The following is an 18,592-nucleotide window of genomic DNA, read 5'->3' on the forward strand; positions in this document are numbered from 1 at the left end:
ACAAGAAGAAGAAATAAAAGGCATCCAAATTGGTAAAGAGGAAGTAAAATTGTCATTATTCACAGATGACATAATTTTGTACACAGAAAACCCTAAAGACTCCATCAAAAAACTACTAGACCTAATAAATGAATTTGGCAATGTAGCAGGATACAAAATTAATGCCCAGAAATCTATGGCGTTTTTGTACACCAATAATGAACTTACAGAAAGAGAAACGAAAAAAACAATCCCATTTACCATTGCACCAAAAAAATTAAGATACCTAGGAATAAACTTAGCCAAGGACATAAAAGACCTATACTCAGAAAACTACAGGATATTGAAAAAAGAGATAGAAAGACATAAACAAATGGAAGAACATCCCATGTTCATGGATTGGTAGAATCAACATTATTAAAATGTCCATACTACCTAAAGCAATCTATAGATTCAATGCAATGCCTATTAAAATACCAACAGCATATTTCAAAGATCTAGAACAGTGATGGCGAACCTATGACACGTGTGTCAGAGGTGACATGCGAACTCATTTTTTTGGTTGATATTTCTTTGTTAAATGGCATTTAAATATATAAAATAAATATCAAAAATATAAGCCTTTGTTTTACTATGGTTGCAAATATCAAAAAATTTCTATATGTGGCACAGCACCAGAGTTAAGTTAGGGTTTTTCAAAATACTAACACACCAAGCTCAAAAGGTTCGCCATCACTGATCTAGAACAAACTCTCTAAAAATTCATCTAGAATAAAAAAGGCCCCGAATAGCCACAAATGTCCTGAGAAAGAAGAACAAAGTTGGAGGGATCACAATACCAGACATCAAACTATATTACCAAGCCACGGTTCTCAAAACTGCCTGGTACTGGCACAAGAACAGTCATATAGACCAATGGAACAGAATAGAGTATCCAGAAATTGACCCAAGCCATTATATTCAATTAATATTTATCAAAGGAGGCAAGACCATACAATGGAGTCAAAACAGCCTCTTCAATAAATGGTGCTGGGAAATTTGGTCAGATACATGTAAAAAAATGAAACTAGATCACCAACTCACACCGTACACAAAAACAAACTCAAAATGCCTAAAGGACTTGAATGCAAGATGGGAAACCATAAAAACTCTATAAGACTCCATAGACAGGAAAATTGCAGACATATGTCATAGTAATATCTTTACAGACACAGATCCTAGGGCAAGAGAGACTAAGGAGAAAATAAACAAATGGAACTACATCAAAATAAAAAGCTTCTTCACAGTAAAAGAAATCATCAACAAAACAACAAGAAAGCCACTGCATGGAAGAACATGTTTGCCAATGTTATCTCCAATAAGGGTTTAATCTCCAACATTTATAGGGAACTCATACAACATAACAAAAGGAAGCTAAACAACCCAATCAAAAAATGGGCAAAGGACCTAAATAGACACTTTTCGAAAGAGGACATTCAGAAAGCCAAGAGACATGCTCAAAGTCACTAATCATCCAAGAGATGCAAATCAAAACAACAATGAGGTACCACCTCACACCTGTCAGAATGGCTATCATCAACAAATCAACAAATGACAAATGCTGGAAAGGATGTGGAGAAAAAGGAACCCTCCTTCACTGCTGGTGGGAATGCAAACTGGTGAAGCCATTGTGGAAAACAGTATGGCGTTTCCTCAAAAATTTAAAAATGGAACTGCTATTTGACCCAGTGATACCACTTCTTGGAATATATCCCAAGAAACCAGAAACACCAATCAGAAAGGATATATGCACCCCTATGTTCATAGCAGCACAATTTACAATAGCTAAGATTTGGAAACAGCCTAAATGTCCATCAGTAGATGAGTGGATTAGAAAACTATGGTACATCTTCATAATGGAATACTATGCTGCTATAAAAAAGAAGGAATTCTTACCATTTGCAGCAGCATGGATGTAACTGGAGAGCATTATGCTAAGTGAAATAAGCTAGGCAGTGAACGAAAAACACCACATGATCTCACTCATTTATGGATAATAAAGAACATTATAACCTGATGAACAAAAAGATAGATACAGAGGCAGAGAAGCATTGAACAGACTGTCAAAGTATAGCGGGAAGGCTGGGCAGTGTTGGGGAGGCGGGGCGGGTAAGAGATCAATCAAAGGGCTTATATGCATGCATATAGGCATGACCAATGGACATAGGACACTGGGAGGGAGGGGTGAGGGCATGTGCTGGGGGGTGGGGAGGCCAGGGGAAGGTCAATGGGGAAGAAAGGGAGACATGTGTACTATTATTTGTAGTACTTTAAACAAGAAAATAAAATTTAAAAATATATATACTGATGACTGTAGCTAGTCAAAACAGACAAAAATAAATGCATCCTGATAATTTAAAGTTGTCTTTACTTGAATGTTTTTATATTCCTTGAACAACTGCTATGTAAGCATTTCTTTCTGCAAAGAATTCTCTCTCTCTGACTTTCTAGCTCCCAAATTAATTGTGTAATTGGCTAGATAACCAGCATTAATAGATATTCATTCTTGCCTGATAATTTCTTGTTTTGAGATAGAGAGTGAAATAAGGTAGAGAGTTTAATGTAAAAAATAAATTTACAACAATGTATGTTTTAGTGATTTCTCCATATTAAAAAATATGTAATTGGTACTTAAAGGTAGATGATATAGGAAAGTCTAGATATGGTCTACCAGAAACCAAGTGATATTATACATCAGATACGAAGAGAATTTTTAGAATGCCCCAAGAAAAGTCCGAAAATCAGCTCCTCAATTATTTAGATTAGAGAGAAGTGTCATTCATTCCATTGAGGTTAGGAGGCTTAGGATAGTTTAAAAATGAAGTAGCAAAAGCACAGACATGCTATTTAAATGAAGAATTCTTTGCAGAAGAATTTCAAATATTGTTTACTTTGATGGTCAAACAGAGGATCAGGTGGCAATCATGAAGGGTTCATTACATATATTACCATTCCAACCAAGAAAAAATGATAATGCAAGTATACTGAGAAACGTGTAGGATTTAGAGGAAACACATAATGTTGGCAAGAAGGTTTTGTGGCCAGCAGAAGAAACTGAGAGAAAGAAAATATACTCTTCATGGACATTCAGGATATGTCAAAACTGGCAAATTTAGGGGGAAATCCATGTACAAAAATATTAAGGAGAGGACAGTAAAAAGACAAATCATTTTAGATGAAATAAAAATGAGCCCAAGAAATAAAAACTACTGAATGAGATAGTCATCTCATGTTCCGATTTTCTCTACTTTTCAAAGAAAGCTGCCTTGAATGAAAAACAGGTGAGCCCCAGAAATTATTAGAGAACAAATATAATGTATAAAGCACAATATGACATGAACCATCCCTTTAACTAGATAGTCCTGGCCATAAGTTGCAGCTATATGAAAGGATGGATGAGGAAGGCAAAGAGAAAAGACATTGACATTGAGTGTCAACTGTGTGCTGAATACCACTTAGGACACATTCACATATGTTATTATCAAGATTGACAATAAGTACAGTATAGGAGTAGCTAACAGTATTTTCATTTTACCAACAATAAAACTGAGTTTCTTTAAAACCAAGTAACTCGCTTGTGACCAGAGAGCCAATAGATGGTAAAGTAAAATGTGAAACGTAAGTTCTTTACACTACCCAATACTGTTTAAAACACAGGTTGAACTACAATGTAAGTTCAACAGAATGGACCTTATCTCTTATTATCACTATATTTCAAACTTATAAAAAAGTGTCTAGTATATGACAGGGACTCAATAAACATATGCTGGAAAGTGATGAATGAAGGTCTGATAAAACACGTTCCTACCAAAAAAACACACCTCCACAATAAAAAAAAAAAAGATAAAGAAAAATCAATTCAAATATTCCAGAATTCAGTAAACATATTCTATACAAATACTAATATACAAAGTTCTGTGAAGGATTTGTGATAACATAAGTGAAAGACTGTTATATAAGATAATGGCTATTATATTCCTTTGCAGAATCATAACAGACAACAGTATACTGTAATATAAAATTGATGGAATAAACATTTAAAATGGAAAAAGTTGTAGGAATTCAAAATTCAGAAAATAAGGAGTTAGAATTGAACTACAGAAGGCTGAAAATGTTCCTAAATACTATGAGACAAAAATAGGACTTTATGTTAGGAAAGCTTTGGATAGCCAAGGAATGAGACATCAGGAAATTTACTCTCCTCTTTGGGACACATGTAAAATCTGTAAAAGGTGAATATGAAAACACATTAAAGAAGATTCTTAAAAATCTTATAACACTTACAAACTTATAAAAATAAGTTTCCACTCAGATTATAAACTATATAGTATATCTCTTCTACAGCTAGCACAAAAAGGCAACCCATCTACTTCCCATATGTTCAATTTTATACACTGACTGCAATTAAACAAATGACAAATGCTGGAAAGGATGTGTTAAGACTTTATAACATATTAACAATACGTTTAATAAAATTGGAATAAAAACATCTTTTTTGATTCCTGAATTTTTTAAATTTATTTTCCCATCTATCTTGGAAAATAATGGTGCTTTACTCTAGGCTGCCTAACCTTTTTCAAGGAGAATTTTAAATCAGTTTGATTCATTGTTTTAAAGTTATACCAGAATTCACAGTCAAATGATTAAATTGAGGACTTGGTGAACTACAGCAAGCAACCTATAGCTTTTCCTTTTTGTTAATAACTACAGAATACAAAAAGCCTCAGGAAATATTGTGCCTTAAGTAATAATAATGAGCATGGGCTTTGGAGACACACAAGTCTAGGACCAAATTATGGTTATGTCATTTACTACCTGTATTAAAGTTCAGAAAGTTATTTATCTTCTATGAGATTGTTTCTCCACTTATAAAGTAGAAAAAATGTAGGTTGTTTTGTGGATTCATCAAAGTAACCAATGTATAATGCCTAACTATAAATGATGCCCAAAGTCGTTTTTCTCTTGTATTACCAGTAACTTATAATCATTAGGGATGAAATCATCTTAGATGAAATGTTTTTTCCAGAATATATATCGTTTCAGATAGATAAAAAGAAAAAGAGAAACCTCGTGGACATAGACAACAGTGTGGTAACTTCTAGGGGACAATAATATGGTAACTATATGCAGTTTTAGATTGAACAAAGAAGAAAAGAAAAAGAGAAAAAAGCTCATGGACACTGACAACAGTGTGGTGACTTCCCAGGAGCTGGAGGAAGTACAGGGGGATAAATGGTGATAGAAGGAAACGTGATGTGGGGTCGGGAACACACAATACAGTGTATAGATGATGTGTTGTGAAATGTGCCCCTGAAACCTGTATAATTTTGATAAGCAGTGTCATCCTAATGAATTCAATAAAAGGGGCAGGGGAGAGAATTCACTATTTTCCAATCTAGTGAATGCTTATTACTATCTAATATATGTTAAGTACTTAATCTCATTTAAAATAATTTAACATTTCCTTAAATATATAATGCATTCTTGATTTTTTATCATTGTTTATTTAGCAGTATTTTAAAATGCATATGGTACTTATTAAATGTTAATAATTGGATAAACAATAAATTTATCATTTGTTTTTTATCTTTTAGTGAGAAGCACAGATTTAAAAAGTCACGAGGTTTGGGATAAAAGGACCTAGATTTGAATTCTAGCTCAGCCACTACTTGTTCTACCCAGGGCAGATTACCTTACCTTTCCAAGCCTGTGTTTATTTGACTACAAAACCAGAAAAGTTTTGCATACTATTGTGATGGTATGTCATATATAGTAAGTACTCAATGAAATTTGAATATGAACCATGATGTTCAGAGTTGTAACTTGATTATGAACTTAAATCATTCTGCTGTGCACTTAGGAAATATGCAGAATTAAAAGAAGCATTCATATTTTCTGAGCTTCTACTGAGTTTATTGCCTGTGGATAAAATGGCAATATAGATAGAAAATTCTGGCCCATACAGTCTGCTTCTGAACCCTATTGTCTTCAGCATAACATAGAGATGTCATAAGGGTCATAAAAGCATAGTTAATCCTGAATAATTATTTGCTGTCCCACCTACAATTCACAGTTGACATTGTTTTTTAATCTAGGTGTTGATGGTAGTTGATATCTCATTGTTTCAATTTGCATCTCTTGGATTATTAGTGACTTGGAGCATCTTTTCATACGACTACTGGCCATCTGTATCTCCTCTTTGGAGAAGTGTCTATTCAGACCCTTAGCCTATTTTTTAATTGGATTGTTTGTTTGTTTTTTTGATGTTGAATTTTATAAGTCCTTTATAAACTTTGGATATCAACCCCTTATCAGATGTATTATTGGCAAAAATGTTCTCCCATTCAGTGGGTTGTTTTTTCATTTTGCTCATGGTTTCCATTGCTGTGCAAAAACATTTTGGCTGGATGTAGTCCCCTTTGTTTGCTTTTCTTTTGTTTCCCTTGCCCGAGGAGACATGTCAGAAAACAATGCTGCTACAAGAAATGTTTGAGATCTCACCGCCCATGCCCCCGCCCCCCCACAGGATTGCTATAGTTTCCAGTCTCACACAGGTTCTCTAATCTGCTTTGTTTATTCTTGTAGACGGTGTGAGAAGGTGGTCTAATTTTGGTTTTTTGTACATATCTGTCCAATTTTCCCAGCACCATTTACTGAATAAACCATCGTCACCCCATTGTATATTTGTGTCTCTTTTGTCAAATATGAATCAACTATACAGACATAAGTTTGTTTCTGGGCTCTCTATTCTGTGCCATTGATCTACACGTCTGTTTTTATACCTATACCATGATGTGTTGACCAGCTCACAACTGTCAAAATGGCTATCATCGATAAATAAAATAACAAGTGTTGGCAAAGATGTGGAGAAAAGGGAACCCTCCTGCACTGTTGGTTGGAATGTAGATTGACCCAGCCACTGTGGAAAATAGTGTGGAGTTGCCTCATGAGATTAAAAATTTAACTGCCTTACGACAAAGCCATTATACTTCTGGGAATATATCCAAAGAATCCTGAAACATTAATTTGAAAGAATATATGCATTATATGCATCAGTATATTCACTGCAGTGTTATTTACAATACCCAACATTTGGAAGCATCCCAGGTGTCTATCAGTAGATGGACAAAAAGCTCTGGTACACTTACACAATGGACTACTACTCAGCCATAAAAAGGAAGGAAATCTTACCCTTTGCAACAGCAATGGATAGACCTGGAGAGCATTATGTTAAGTGAAATAAGCCAGTCAAAGAAAGATAAGTACCATATGATTTTACTCATTGGTGGAATCTAAGGAACAAAATAAACTAACAAAATATAAACAAACTCATAGATAGAGAACAGAATAATGGCTATCAGAAGGGAGATGGGTTGTGTGTTGGGTGAAAAAGGTGAAGGGACTAAGAAAAAAATAAAAATAAAACACTAATAGCTCATAGATGCAGACAACAGTATAGTGATTACTAGAGAGAAAGGGTAATGGAGGGATAAATAGTGATGGAAGGACACTTGACTTTGGGTGGTGAACACACAATACAGTATACAGATGACATATTATATAATTATATACCTGAAACCTATATAATTTCATTAATCAATGTAACCCCAATAAATTCAATACTTTAAAAAAATGATATCGCTTTTTTATGAACTATTCCAATGTTGTCATCAGTTGTCACCTCTTCCATTCTAAACCCTGTCACAAATATTAATCTTCACCTTCTAATTTTTTTACTGCCATCATATTGTACTTTCTTCTGTCTCTTCTCATTTCTTCTTCAGTCCTCATACTTCCTATGACCATCCAGTTACAGTAATGCTTTACCTCTGGTAAGTTAATTAAATCAGCATCAATCTATTCAGCATAAAATTTATGGTTCTTGTGCTATTGAGTGGTCTTGGTCTGCACCCTAATAATTAAAACCTCTTTTGCTGTGTTTTGACTTTCCAACTGGGAGTCATTTCATTTGCTACTGGGTTAACAATAATAAATACAAGTTGCCCATTAAATAGACTCTTTGAAATATAAAATGTCAAGAGTTTAGCTGAATTACTCCATACTATTGTTTCCTTAGCTTTCATTTTGTGTGGCCGAAAGGCCAGCAGGGACCTTGAACTAGCATCAGCCCTTCCTTCAGTTCATTCCCTAGATAATAACCTGAAGAATCATAGTAAATTGAAGTGCCTGATATCACTTCCCCAGCAGTCCTTGAAATTAGCCTCCCTGTCTCTCCTCTTGTGCCTTCCCTTTGTTCTCACCTCCTCCTCTCCCTCTCCCTCTCCCTCTCCCTCTCCCACTCCTTTTCTCCCTCTCTCTTTATGGTTTGAATTGACCTATTCCACTTTCATCAGCAAGCACTCCTCCTATGACCTTAATAAAGGCATATGTCCCAGGTCCTGCCACTTCCTCTGCCTGCATCTGGCCTTGAACTCCTCTTGTGGCCCTTGGAGGCATGTCATGTGTGTCCTACTGAACTTGTGAGTAATAAACTTCTCTGTTTCAATTTTTCTTGTATTCTTTTGAATCAGGGCTCACCATCTGATACCCCAGGAAGCTACTTATCAAATGTTATTTTAACAAAATCACTATATATATATATATATATATATATATATATATATATATATATATATATATATATTCAACAAATAAGTATAATGATTTCACATATAATTGGCACAATGATATGTGGAAAAATATACCATGTCAGTAATCAAATTTCAGATTGATATCAGGAAAATAAAAGAAACACAAAATCATTAGCTAATATAAATTGAGTTCTTACTATATAGTAGGTACTGGGTTAGCATTTTACAAGCATTTCTCACATCATCTATGTCATTTTGCTAGGGAGGTACTAAGTGAAGATGAGGCATTTGTTCATGTCGCATAGCCAGTAAGCAGAGAAATAAAAACTCAAACTCCCATCACCCCTATTGTGGATACCTCAAAGCATGATGGGTTTTTCAATGAAACTATACAATTATAATAAACGATAAACTCTGTGCATAAGCAAAAGTAATTCCTTATATCTATTTCGCATTAATGATATATAAGCAAAACATTGATTAATGGCATATTCTCAGGAAGACAAGTGAGCAATTATTCAAAGATTTATACATACATAAATTCCTCTTATACTACAAAACATTGGTCCTTGATCCCATTGCAGGCCAAGGTATAGAGCTACTATCTATCTTTTATAATAAACATAAACAGACCAGCAACTTTGGAGGCAGACATATACCTGAGTGTAAAATATGATGTATGTCTAACATTATTCCAATTATAACATGAATTATTTGAACTAAAATTCATTTCTTTTATTATAATTATTCCATATAGTAAAATTTATGGGCTTAATTTTTGTCATCACAGTGAGGTGGTTTTATTAGAAATCACTCATATAGCATAACATACTTACATCTCTTCCTTCCTCCTTCTTTCCCTTCCTACCCCTTCCATCAATTCCTACTCAGCATTCAGGTTTTGAGCACTAATAATATGTCAAGCAATATATTAAACAGTAGAAATGCCATTTTCTATTCAGCTTATCAATTACCTAGACATTAATTTGAAAATGGATTACTCACAAATAAAATATATCTAAGTATGTTCTCCTGTAAGAGATATTATATCTATAAGATTAGAAAAACTTTATGACCCCTTTGATTTATTCACTTAATATCCCAATACAATGGTATGTAATGTTACTGGAGAGAATATATAGGCAATACTCTCTTGCCTTCTGATTACAGCTCTTACGTTCACAATATCTCCTAAATCCTGTTAATATCTTTAAATTTAATTTAGTTCCATGAGAGGAAAGGAGTTTCTGGAGACAACAGAACACATTTTTTCCCATGGCCTTTTAGATCAGCCAAACCTTTCAACACTTTATGGCAGGAGCTATAGCTTTAAAGAAATCTTATTTTGTAGCATGAGCATGGGCACTAACCTGTGTCTAAATGACTTAGTGAAATACAGTAAAGAATAATTTAGTTCTGGATTGAAAAGGGTTATAAACATCTCTCTTAAACTGAACAAATTACCAGCTATCCAAAAAGTATAATATATTGGCTTCTGTTCAAAAGAGTAACACTTAATGTTGGCAGCACTGCCAAAGTCTTGCTTTCTTATATTCCCCTTTTCCTAGAGAAAGTGATTAAAAGACCAGTTCCCATGCCAGCTGGATGCTTAAGAACAGCAAAGGTCCTCTCTCAAGATTCAGAACTTGATAAGGCTTAGAAACCACTATGCTAATAGATAACCTCCCCACCGTTATAAATCAAAGCCATATGACCACATTAAAATTCTATCAGCTGTAGCAACACCCTGTGGTTTATAAAGTACTGTTGCCCTAACTCTGGAAGACATTTGGAATGATACAAAAGTTCTGCCCTGTTTGGGGTGTGTAGCTACTTTTCACAATTGAAAGCTTTTCATCCATAGCAAATGGCCGATTCTCTCTACCTCTTTACTTTTATTGATTTCATTTAATTGAAACCTTAAGAGAAAGGAAGAGGAGGCTCCAGGCATTGAGGTAGAAACAGAAAAAATGTTTTGCTGTTTTGAACTGTCCTTGTTATCTGCTGATTATAATTGCAAATAGCAAAAACCTTCCTATATAATTTAAAAGCTTGGGTCTTCTTAAAATTATAACGACATCTCAAAAGTCTTCCAATAAGTATCCCATTGCATTTCAAACTTTTTCTTCTGAAACCCTCAGTGAGACATACACATCTAAAATCTTGACACAACACACACAAAACACACACACCATAAAAGCTTAATCGAACAATACTTAACTTACCTTTATTATATATAATGCCTTTACTCTTATGAAATACATTTTATTTTAAAAAATACTTTTAGTATACTTTTTCTTCAAGGCACACTGTAGTTTGTATCTTAGTTTAAAGACACTGATTGATTCCAATGTGTCTTATCCCTAAATTAGAACTTTTGCAGGAATTACTTAAGGCAGAGAGGCTCCTCATATATAGATTCAATAAAAAGTGCTTAATCACTATAAGCATGCAGATCCAACACAGTCTGACAGATATTACAGTTATTAAATCTGAAACAATTAATGAACTAAAAAAACAAATACATTTATTCTTTCATTTCTCCTTCAGTGGTGTCATTAATTAAAAATAGTGATGTCAGCCTGATCTATGCAGAGTTATCTGCTCAGCCCTAGGGATAGATGAATAACAGTTGTAACGCTTACAAACCCAGGTGTTTTGTCAAACAAAATTAATACAGCTAAGAACAGAAAGTACATTTTTTAAAAGAATCAAAAATAGTACTATTATTAAATACATTTAACCACATTTTAAATATGGTGAACTAATTAAAATCCAATCTGATAATGATTATAACCATGTAGGAAAATGTTCGATTTTACTCTCTAGTAGTATGGGAAGTTCTTTTTTGTGTTGATGAATTTGAAACACATAAAACACCTAATCAAAGCTCATGTTACCCAATTTTAATTTAAAATTTTCTTTACAAAAGCCAAAAAGCAGGTAATGTTATACTGCTCAGGTAAAATAAAACATTAGACATAATTTTCTCTTATACCTATAAAGCATCAATGATAATCTATAATGAATCAGCAAAACTTTGAGAAAGATGGAATGGCAGAGATCAATTAGCAACTGCCCTCCCAATTCAGAAATCCTTTCTTGAGCATCTTTGAGAGAGGGTCATTTCATTAATGATGGTTTCAATTAAGATCTTTTCTGTGAAAGTGTGGAAAAATGTACCAAATAGTAGGGTTTGTTTATATTGGAGCCAGGCACCTAAACAAATATCTTTCAGAAAGTATTTTGAAGAAGCTAGGGGAAAAGTCACCACATCATCTAATAGTCAGTTAAGAGGGAGAGTAAATTAAAACAAAACAAACAAACAAACAAAAAAACCACAATATCCACTAATGAAGATCCCCTTAGCTATTCTATATAAGTTATGTGATGTCCATAATGTCTTAATTTATGCTAATTGGAACAGGATATGGTAGAAAAGTAATTTGATTTCTAATTATAAGATTCAAATGGCTTGAGAGACTAATTTCTACAGTAGTCAAATACTTCATGGGCATCGTTTGAAACATGGGCATCGTTTTGGTCATATACTTTATAAGAAACTGAAAACTCCTTGGGTATTAAGCTACATAAAAGAAAGACCTTTAATTCCCATTGATTTAAATAGGCAAAACTGTAAGAATTATCTCAGCATTTTGATCACATATCCACAAGCATTGTTTAGCCCTGGTTCTCTTTTGCTCAGTCAAAAAAAAAGATATAGTATTATTGAATCTTGCTAATATATACCCATCAACTTCTTTATTTTTCCCTCCCATAGCAACATTACATATTTTTTCACTAAACTTATTTATTCAATTGTAAATTTAATTAAATATTTACACACTTGTTTTATTCTCATTATAATCTGGGTATGGAAAAAAACAAACAAACAAACAACTATCCATCTTTCTTGTTTGTAATATTCCCCAATGTGGCTATCCAATGCTAGCAAGCAACATTATGGTGCCATGGGTGAAGTAGTAATTTAATCAAATATAATTAAAATCACTGAAACCATTACTTTTCACTTTGTATTAATAAGGACTCTACCAGAAAAACCTAAAGCATTCTGGATATTTAAAACAGAGGGAATTTAATGGAGGGAGCTGATTACAAAGGGATGGAAAAGCTGAGAAGCCAAACCCAGCAGTTAGAACAGCAGGAAACCATTACTGCTCCTAGCATGAAAGAACAAATGGATGAGGCATAAACAGAAGCCCAAGAGCCAGTTATGGGGTGGAAGATGGAACAAAGAGGTTCCAGTGGGAGATGGAGACATTGCTGGACATTGCCCAAAGCAATGAAGAGGGGGAGAAACAAACACTCTGGCCTCTCACTCATTATGTCCTCCATTCTCCCAAACTGCCTATTCTTGGCCAACTGCAGCCTGAAGACATGGCAGACTGAGAAATATGGCTGAGGAATTAGCTCCACCATCTACCTCCAACAGCCCAGAGCAGCAGAAGGGTGAAGGTTGGATCTGGTCAATTGGGCCCAGAACTGTCACATGGAGGATGTGAACATTACTTGAAATGCTTCGGAAGTCAGGAAATACAGAATTAATTTATTTCATGGAGCAGTTTACTTACAAAGCCAATCTATTTAAAATAAGTACTTCATTAACATGTTTGTGTTCCAAGAGTTCTATAACTGCATGGGCTTACCAAGTCTTCAGGATGAAAAGATTGTGGGGGAAAAAATTCTTTATAAATGTTAAAAATACTATTGTTCTTAAGTATAGTAAATGATTGCATATTGATATGCCAAGTATTAATTAATGCTAATAGGGCAGCTCAGAAAAATCCCAACACGTAATATTGTACCAATTCATTCCATATTCTGAAACACAGTTTTCCAATTAAGTCAGTATGACAATTTATCACCCCTTCTTTTTTTTAAAAAAAAAAGGGGGGGGGGAATCAGAATTTTAAATATACTTGTTCAATGGCACTATTTAATAAGTATATAGGTTTTTAAATAATGCCTTAATGTTTCAAAATTGAAATATCTATATACTTGAAAATGTACCTGGAATGTGTAGGTGTGACTCAACAGATAATATGAGACTTTTCAATGATATTCTGAAAGTACAGCATAATTGATTTCTATTGCTATTGGTAATTCTCCATTCCCATATGTGAATCATTTACTTTCTTGCATCCAAATAAAATGAATTAACTTAATCAAAGGCAAATGTATAGGAAAAATAAGCTGAGAAGTAATGAATACTTGTCATATCCAGTTGTAAGTCCACTTATAAAAGTTTTGTGTCTTCCAACGGATGTACCTTCTGTGGAAATGTGCTTTATGTTTTTGCTTTAAGCAAAAGTTTCTTCCTTTTACAATATCATATTAGGATCTCATAAAAGTTCCATTTCAATCAACTACATTAACAGATGTGTGTTCAACTTTGCTCATGTAAAATATGTCACATTTAAGAAAAGACTCTCCTTTCCTTTGGTTAAAACATGACAAGCACAGAAGAGAATATTTTGAATTCATAACAGGAAGGTGACGTAAAATGTGCAAAATTCATACAGAAGAGTTGAAGTAGAAACAGATTGAAATAATTTCCTTAAAATGACATGTGTTTTTAAAAATGTTCAGACACTGGCAGGATGTAAATGAGGATGTTCCTTGTATTGTTTCCAAAGAATATTAAACATAACATTAACATAACTGTGCTTGTTAATAAGGTAAGAATAAAATAATTTAGTCACACTAAGACAACTGTAAAACTATATTTAAAAAGTCATCTGAAATTTATGTAATGATACAGAGCTGAGTTATGTTCTCCTTGATTTTCCACGTGTAGAAATACCAGATCCTGAAGTGTGATCAATGTGGTTCTATCATCTCCTGTCCTTTGCTCTGTGGCCCCATGAAACATTAACTCAAATCTTCTACGTACTGCAAAATGCAATATGAAGACTGGAGAAAAAGTTAATTTCTCCATATACAGTTTAACAAGTTTTCTTAAGTATAAAACACTAATACATATAAATGTAGTTGCAATCAAAGTCACTTTTTAAGAAATTAATGAATGTTTAATTTGTGCTTGTAACTAATTACAATGTACTCTAGACATCCATGCATTCATTTGAATCCAAAGTTTAAGTAAGAGATACCAAATGTTACTTTATTGAGTAGGTGCATCCTTAAATACTTTATAAAGAAGGTCCAAAAAGCTCAAGTGAATCCTTCAGAGATTTATCAGTGCATAATAACATCATTAGAAGAAATGGACATTTTGACATTTAATGTATTGTTTTACTAACTTTAAAAGCCAAAGTTAAAGTGATAAGCATGCTGAAATTAGTAAATGAAATTTCATAGTAAGTCCTCTATTTAGGCTAAACAGAGAAGATGGTTTACAAATTATAGATATGGGTAGTGGACCAGAGAATGTATTTCCCTTTTACATTATAACATGCGTTAAGGAGAGTTTTGTTTTTCTTGATTCTTTCTCTAAAACAGATATTGTGGCATTTTGGAGATAAACATGTTACATCCGACCTTTAAACTTCTGTTTCATTAATGTAACCACAAGCAACAGAGTCACTGACTGACATGTTTGCACTTTCAGGCCTTTGGCTCTTAAAGTTATTTGATAACTGTTATGCCACTATTTGCTTTTTATTGGAGACACCTTGAGGAATGTGTTAGATGAAAAATGGAGTATATTGTGTAAAACTTAGTAAATGATATAATGTAATTCAGTAAAATATTTTCTTGAGCATTAGATTTCTGTGCCTTAATTGGGGCTGGAGTCTATAGTTGAGGGTAAATTTTGTTTATTTTGTTTTGTTTTCTATGAGTTACAGCACAACATCAAGCACAATTCTAAATATCCAAAGCAAAAACACACTATATAACTCTGTAACATTACTTTTGATGAAAAATATGTCACCTGACTTACACTCAATTAGTCTTTTAAGTTCTGTCTATTCTGGTCTATGAACAGAGCCAATACCAGTTGCTCTGTTCATAGATACTCCTTTATTGGAGGAGAGTAAAGAAAAATAACTGAGAATTTCTTGTAAATATATATGTAAAAACAGTTAAAAATCCATGGACGATGTAAAAAAAATAAAAAAAATAAAAATGGGATGGTCCCTAGAGAATTCTAGAATTACTATAAGCAAATTACTTCGGATAAAAAGTAATGCAGCTCAGATTTCTATTGCATATGACCAAAAAAAGGATTGTTTTTATTTTAAAAAACACACACTGTAATTAGTTAGGAATATCATTTAGAAAAGACAGAGATTCTAGTCTGTTTAAAAATGTTAAAAGTCAAAAGTTCCCTGAAATAGGATATTACAAAGTCAGGACACAGAAAAAAAAAAACAGGAGGGGGTGAGGTACAGTGCATACAAGTAAACAAGGACTGCACCACACCAACAGCACGGGGAAGATATCTTTCCCACTAGTTAGAGAAGCTTTAGTATTGAAGCAATGAGCAAACTAGCCATAGGTCTCCTAGAAGCAAACCGTGAGTTCAGCTATTTTAATTAGCCACAGTATTTACTAGATTATCCATTAGAAGCAAAATGCCAAGGTATATCCTCAAAAGACAAGCAGTCTAGCAAATTCTTTAGTTTGAAAATATTAATGCTCATTACAAATAAGCAATATGCTTCTACAAACATATAAATTATAACTCCCATTATGTATGTTTGCAGCCTCTGAAAACAGTGTGTCATCCTTACCACTATTGTTCAAACTTTTAAAACAAACTTAATATAAAGAACATAAATATGGGCTTAATTTATATCCTCTATGTGACAAAGAGCTCATTGCTTTTACCAACAATGAAGAGGTATTTTACTAGGTTATTAAAAAATTATGCATTACTTTTGTATATGCCAGGTGGCATTCTGTGTTCACAGCAAAGATAAGAAGATATATTATAAAAGCACATTACTAGTTTATATTAGATACTATAATAGTATTCCACACAAATTTGGACTCATAATCATGTTTCAGAAGCTGTAAGTTATATACCACACCCAGATCCCAGATCATTAAATTTAAAATATGTTACATGATCCAAACAGAAACATATCCCACTCTTTCACTTAGCCATGCCATGTATACTGTGCAATCCACTCTTAGAAGCCAACTACCACCCAGTGGAGAGAAAGAAGATCTTTCAGGCAGATCTGAGGTGTACATCAGGTGGGGGTGCCGGGGGGAAGGGAGGGCGATGGGAAAAGAAGGAATAGGGGCGTTTAGCCTTGTTTAGATCTAAGTACTGCTGATCATCCATTTATATTTTCACAAGAGAGAAAAGGTATCCAGAAGCTCACTCCGCATTGTTGCTAGTGGTAGCATCAGGCTATGAATGTTCATTAATGACAAAACATTTCAATGCTCAAGCTTAGGGGAAAAGGAGGGAGAAGGGAGAGTGAGAAAAAGGAGTAAAACTGAAAATTGAAGGAGGGAGGGAATAAAGAAGAAAGAGGGAATAGAGAAAATGAGGAGAGAGAGAGAGAGAGAGAGAGAGAGAGAGAGAGAGAGAGAGAGAGAGAGAGAGAGAGAAGAGGGTTGTACACATGTGTGAGTGACAGCATGTGGAACAGTAGAGAAGTGTGTGCCTTTTGAACAGTAAAAGAGAATCTGAATGTGAAAGTGGTTGCTAGACCATGGAAGAGCCGATGTGTGTGGGGATGTGAAGTAGAGAATATGTGAAGGAGTGTGTTTAAGAAAAAGAGATTTGCCAGGGTGAAAAAAAAAAAAATAGTACTGGAGGGTGTTAGAAGGAAGATGCCTGTGTATGTGGCAGCGATAGGGAAAGAGATGGGAATGGGACTGACAAGATCACAGAATAGGAACATTAAGGAGGAACAAAAACGGAGTGGGTGGGGTGAAGAGTGGAGGAAAGGAGGTTAAATTAGAGAATGCAGAATTAGAATGGAGGTGATAAAAAGAGAAAATTGAGGATAAAATCAGAATAGAAGGAAAGAATGGAGAGAAAATAGAAAAGGGAAGGAAAGAGGCAATGGATGGGGGGAGAGTAAGAAGAGGGTGGAGGAATGAAAAAAAAGAAAGAGAAGGGAGAAAGGGGGAAAAACGGTAAAAGGAAAGAAAGCTGAAGAGGGAGAAATTGAGCCGAAGTGTCCAACTGAGAGGGAAAATAAATGGGAGCTGGGAGCAAGCAGTTGGGAAAAGTCGCTTAGACTAGCGTCAAACAGCAACAAACCTGACAAACTTGTCAGACTCTCCCAGAGTACCCAATGCCAGTAAAACAGAGACCTCGTGAATGGAGTTTCAAAGTACCACCTGCCCCTCCTAACCCGCACGCTCCACTCATCCCGGGGCTACTTGGCGTCCGGGCAAAGTGCTTCAGCATCAGGAGCCCAGCTCACTACCTGCCCCAGCGGAAAGGGACCAGGCAGGGCTGGGGCAGAATTAGCACCTGGGTGTCTTGAGATGTGGTCTTTTGATAACAATCCCCATCAGCGTTATTACTCAGTTTAAAAAAAAAAGGGGGGGGGCAAAAAAAATAAATAAAAATAAAAAGGTGGAGAGAGAGAGAGAGAAGGATAGACTGAGACAAGTACGAAAAGCACGCCGTTCTTCCTACCTAAGCACCGCCGTGTCCCCTTTTCTGACCATCATGTTGTCCACGGCCGCCCAGGGAAAGTCCACACTCTGTCCAGCCGGGAGGCAGGAGGGCAGGAGGCAGCACAGGCTGAGGAGCACCGCCGCCAGCCACTGGTTCGAGCAACAAGCACCCTGCACCAACAGCATCATGTCCATCCCTGCTAGGGCTGCTCACTCTCCAGAAGCTTTCAGCTCGCACTCCCCCACCCCCTGGTGCTGGCGTCTTCCCGGGAACCAGGCGGCGCGCCACAGGATTTTTTTTTCTTTTTTTCTTTCTTTTTTTTTTTTCTTTTTTGTGGATGGGTGGGTTTCTTTTCTTTCTTTCTTTCCCCTCTCTAGTTGTTGGGTGTTGTTTTTCTCTCTCTTTTTTG

The 18,592-nt window shown here is 34.9% G+C and overlaps 1 protein-coding gene across 1 annotated transcript in view; it reads right to left on the minus strand.

Annotated features, from left to right (window-relative positions):
• Positions 1-18,556, minus strand: part of NEGR1 (neuronal growth regulator 1) — an 885,164-nt gene extending 866,608 nt beyond the window's left edge. Inside the window, exon 1 of the mRNA XM_036351917.1 lies at positions 18,202-18,556. Coding sequence (XP_036207810.1) covers positions 18,202-18,377 — 176 coding nt within the window. The 5' untranslated portion in view covers positions 18,378-18,556. The remainder of the gene's footprint in view (positions 1-18,201) is intronic.
• Between the last annotated feature and the right edge of the window lie 36 nt (positions 18,557-18,592).

This window comes from Myotis myotis, unplaced genomic scaffold (genome assembly GCF_014108235.1).
Source record: "Myotis myotis isolate mMyoMyo1 unplaced genomic scaffold, mMyoMyo1.p scaffold_m19_p_2, whole genome shotgun sequence".
NCBI classification, from domain to species: domain Eukaryota; kingdom Metazoa; phylum Chordata; class Mammalia; order Chiroptera; family Vespertilionidae; genus Myotis; species Myotis myotis.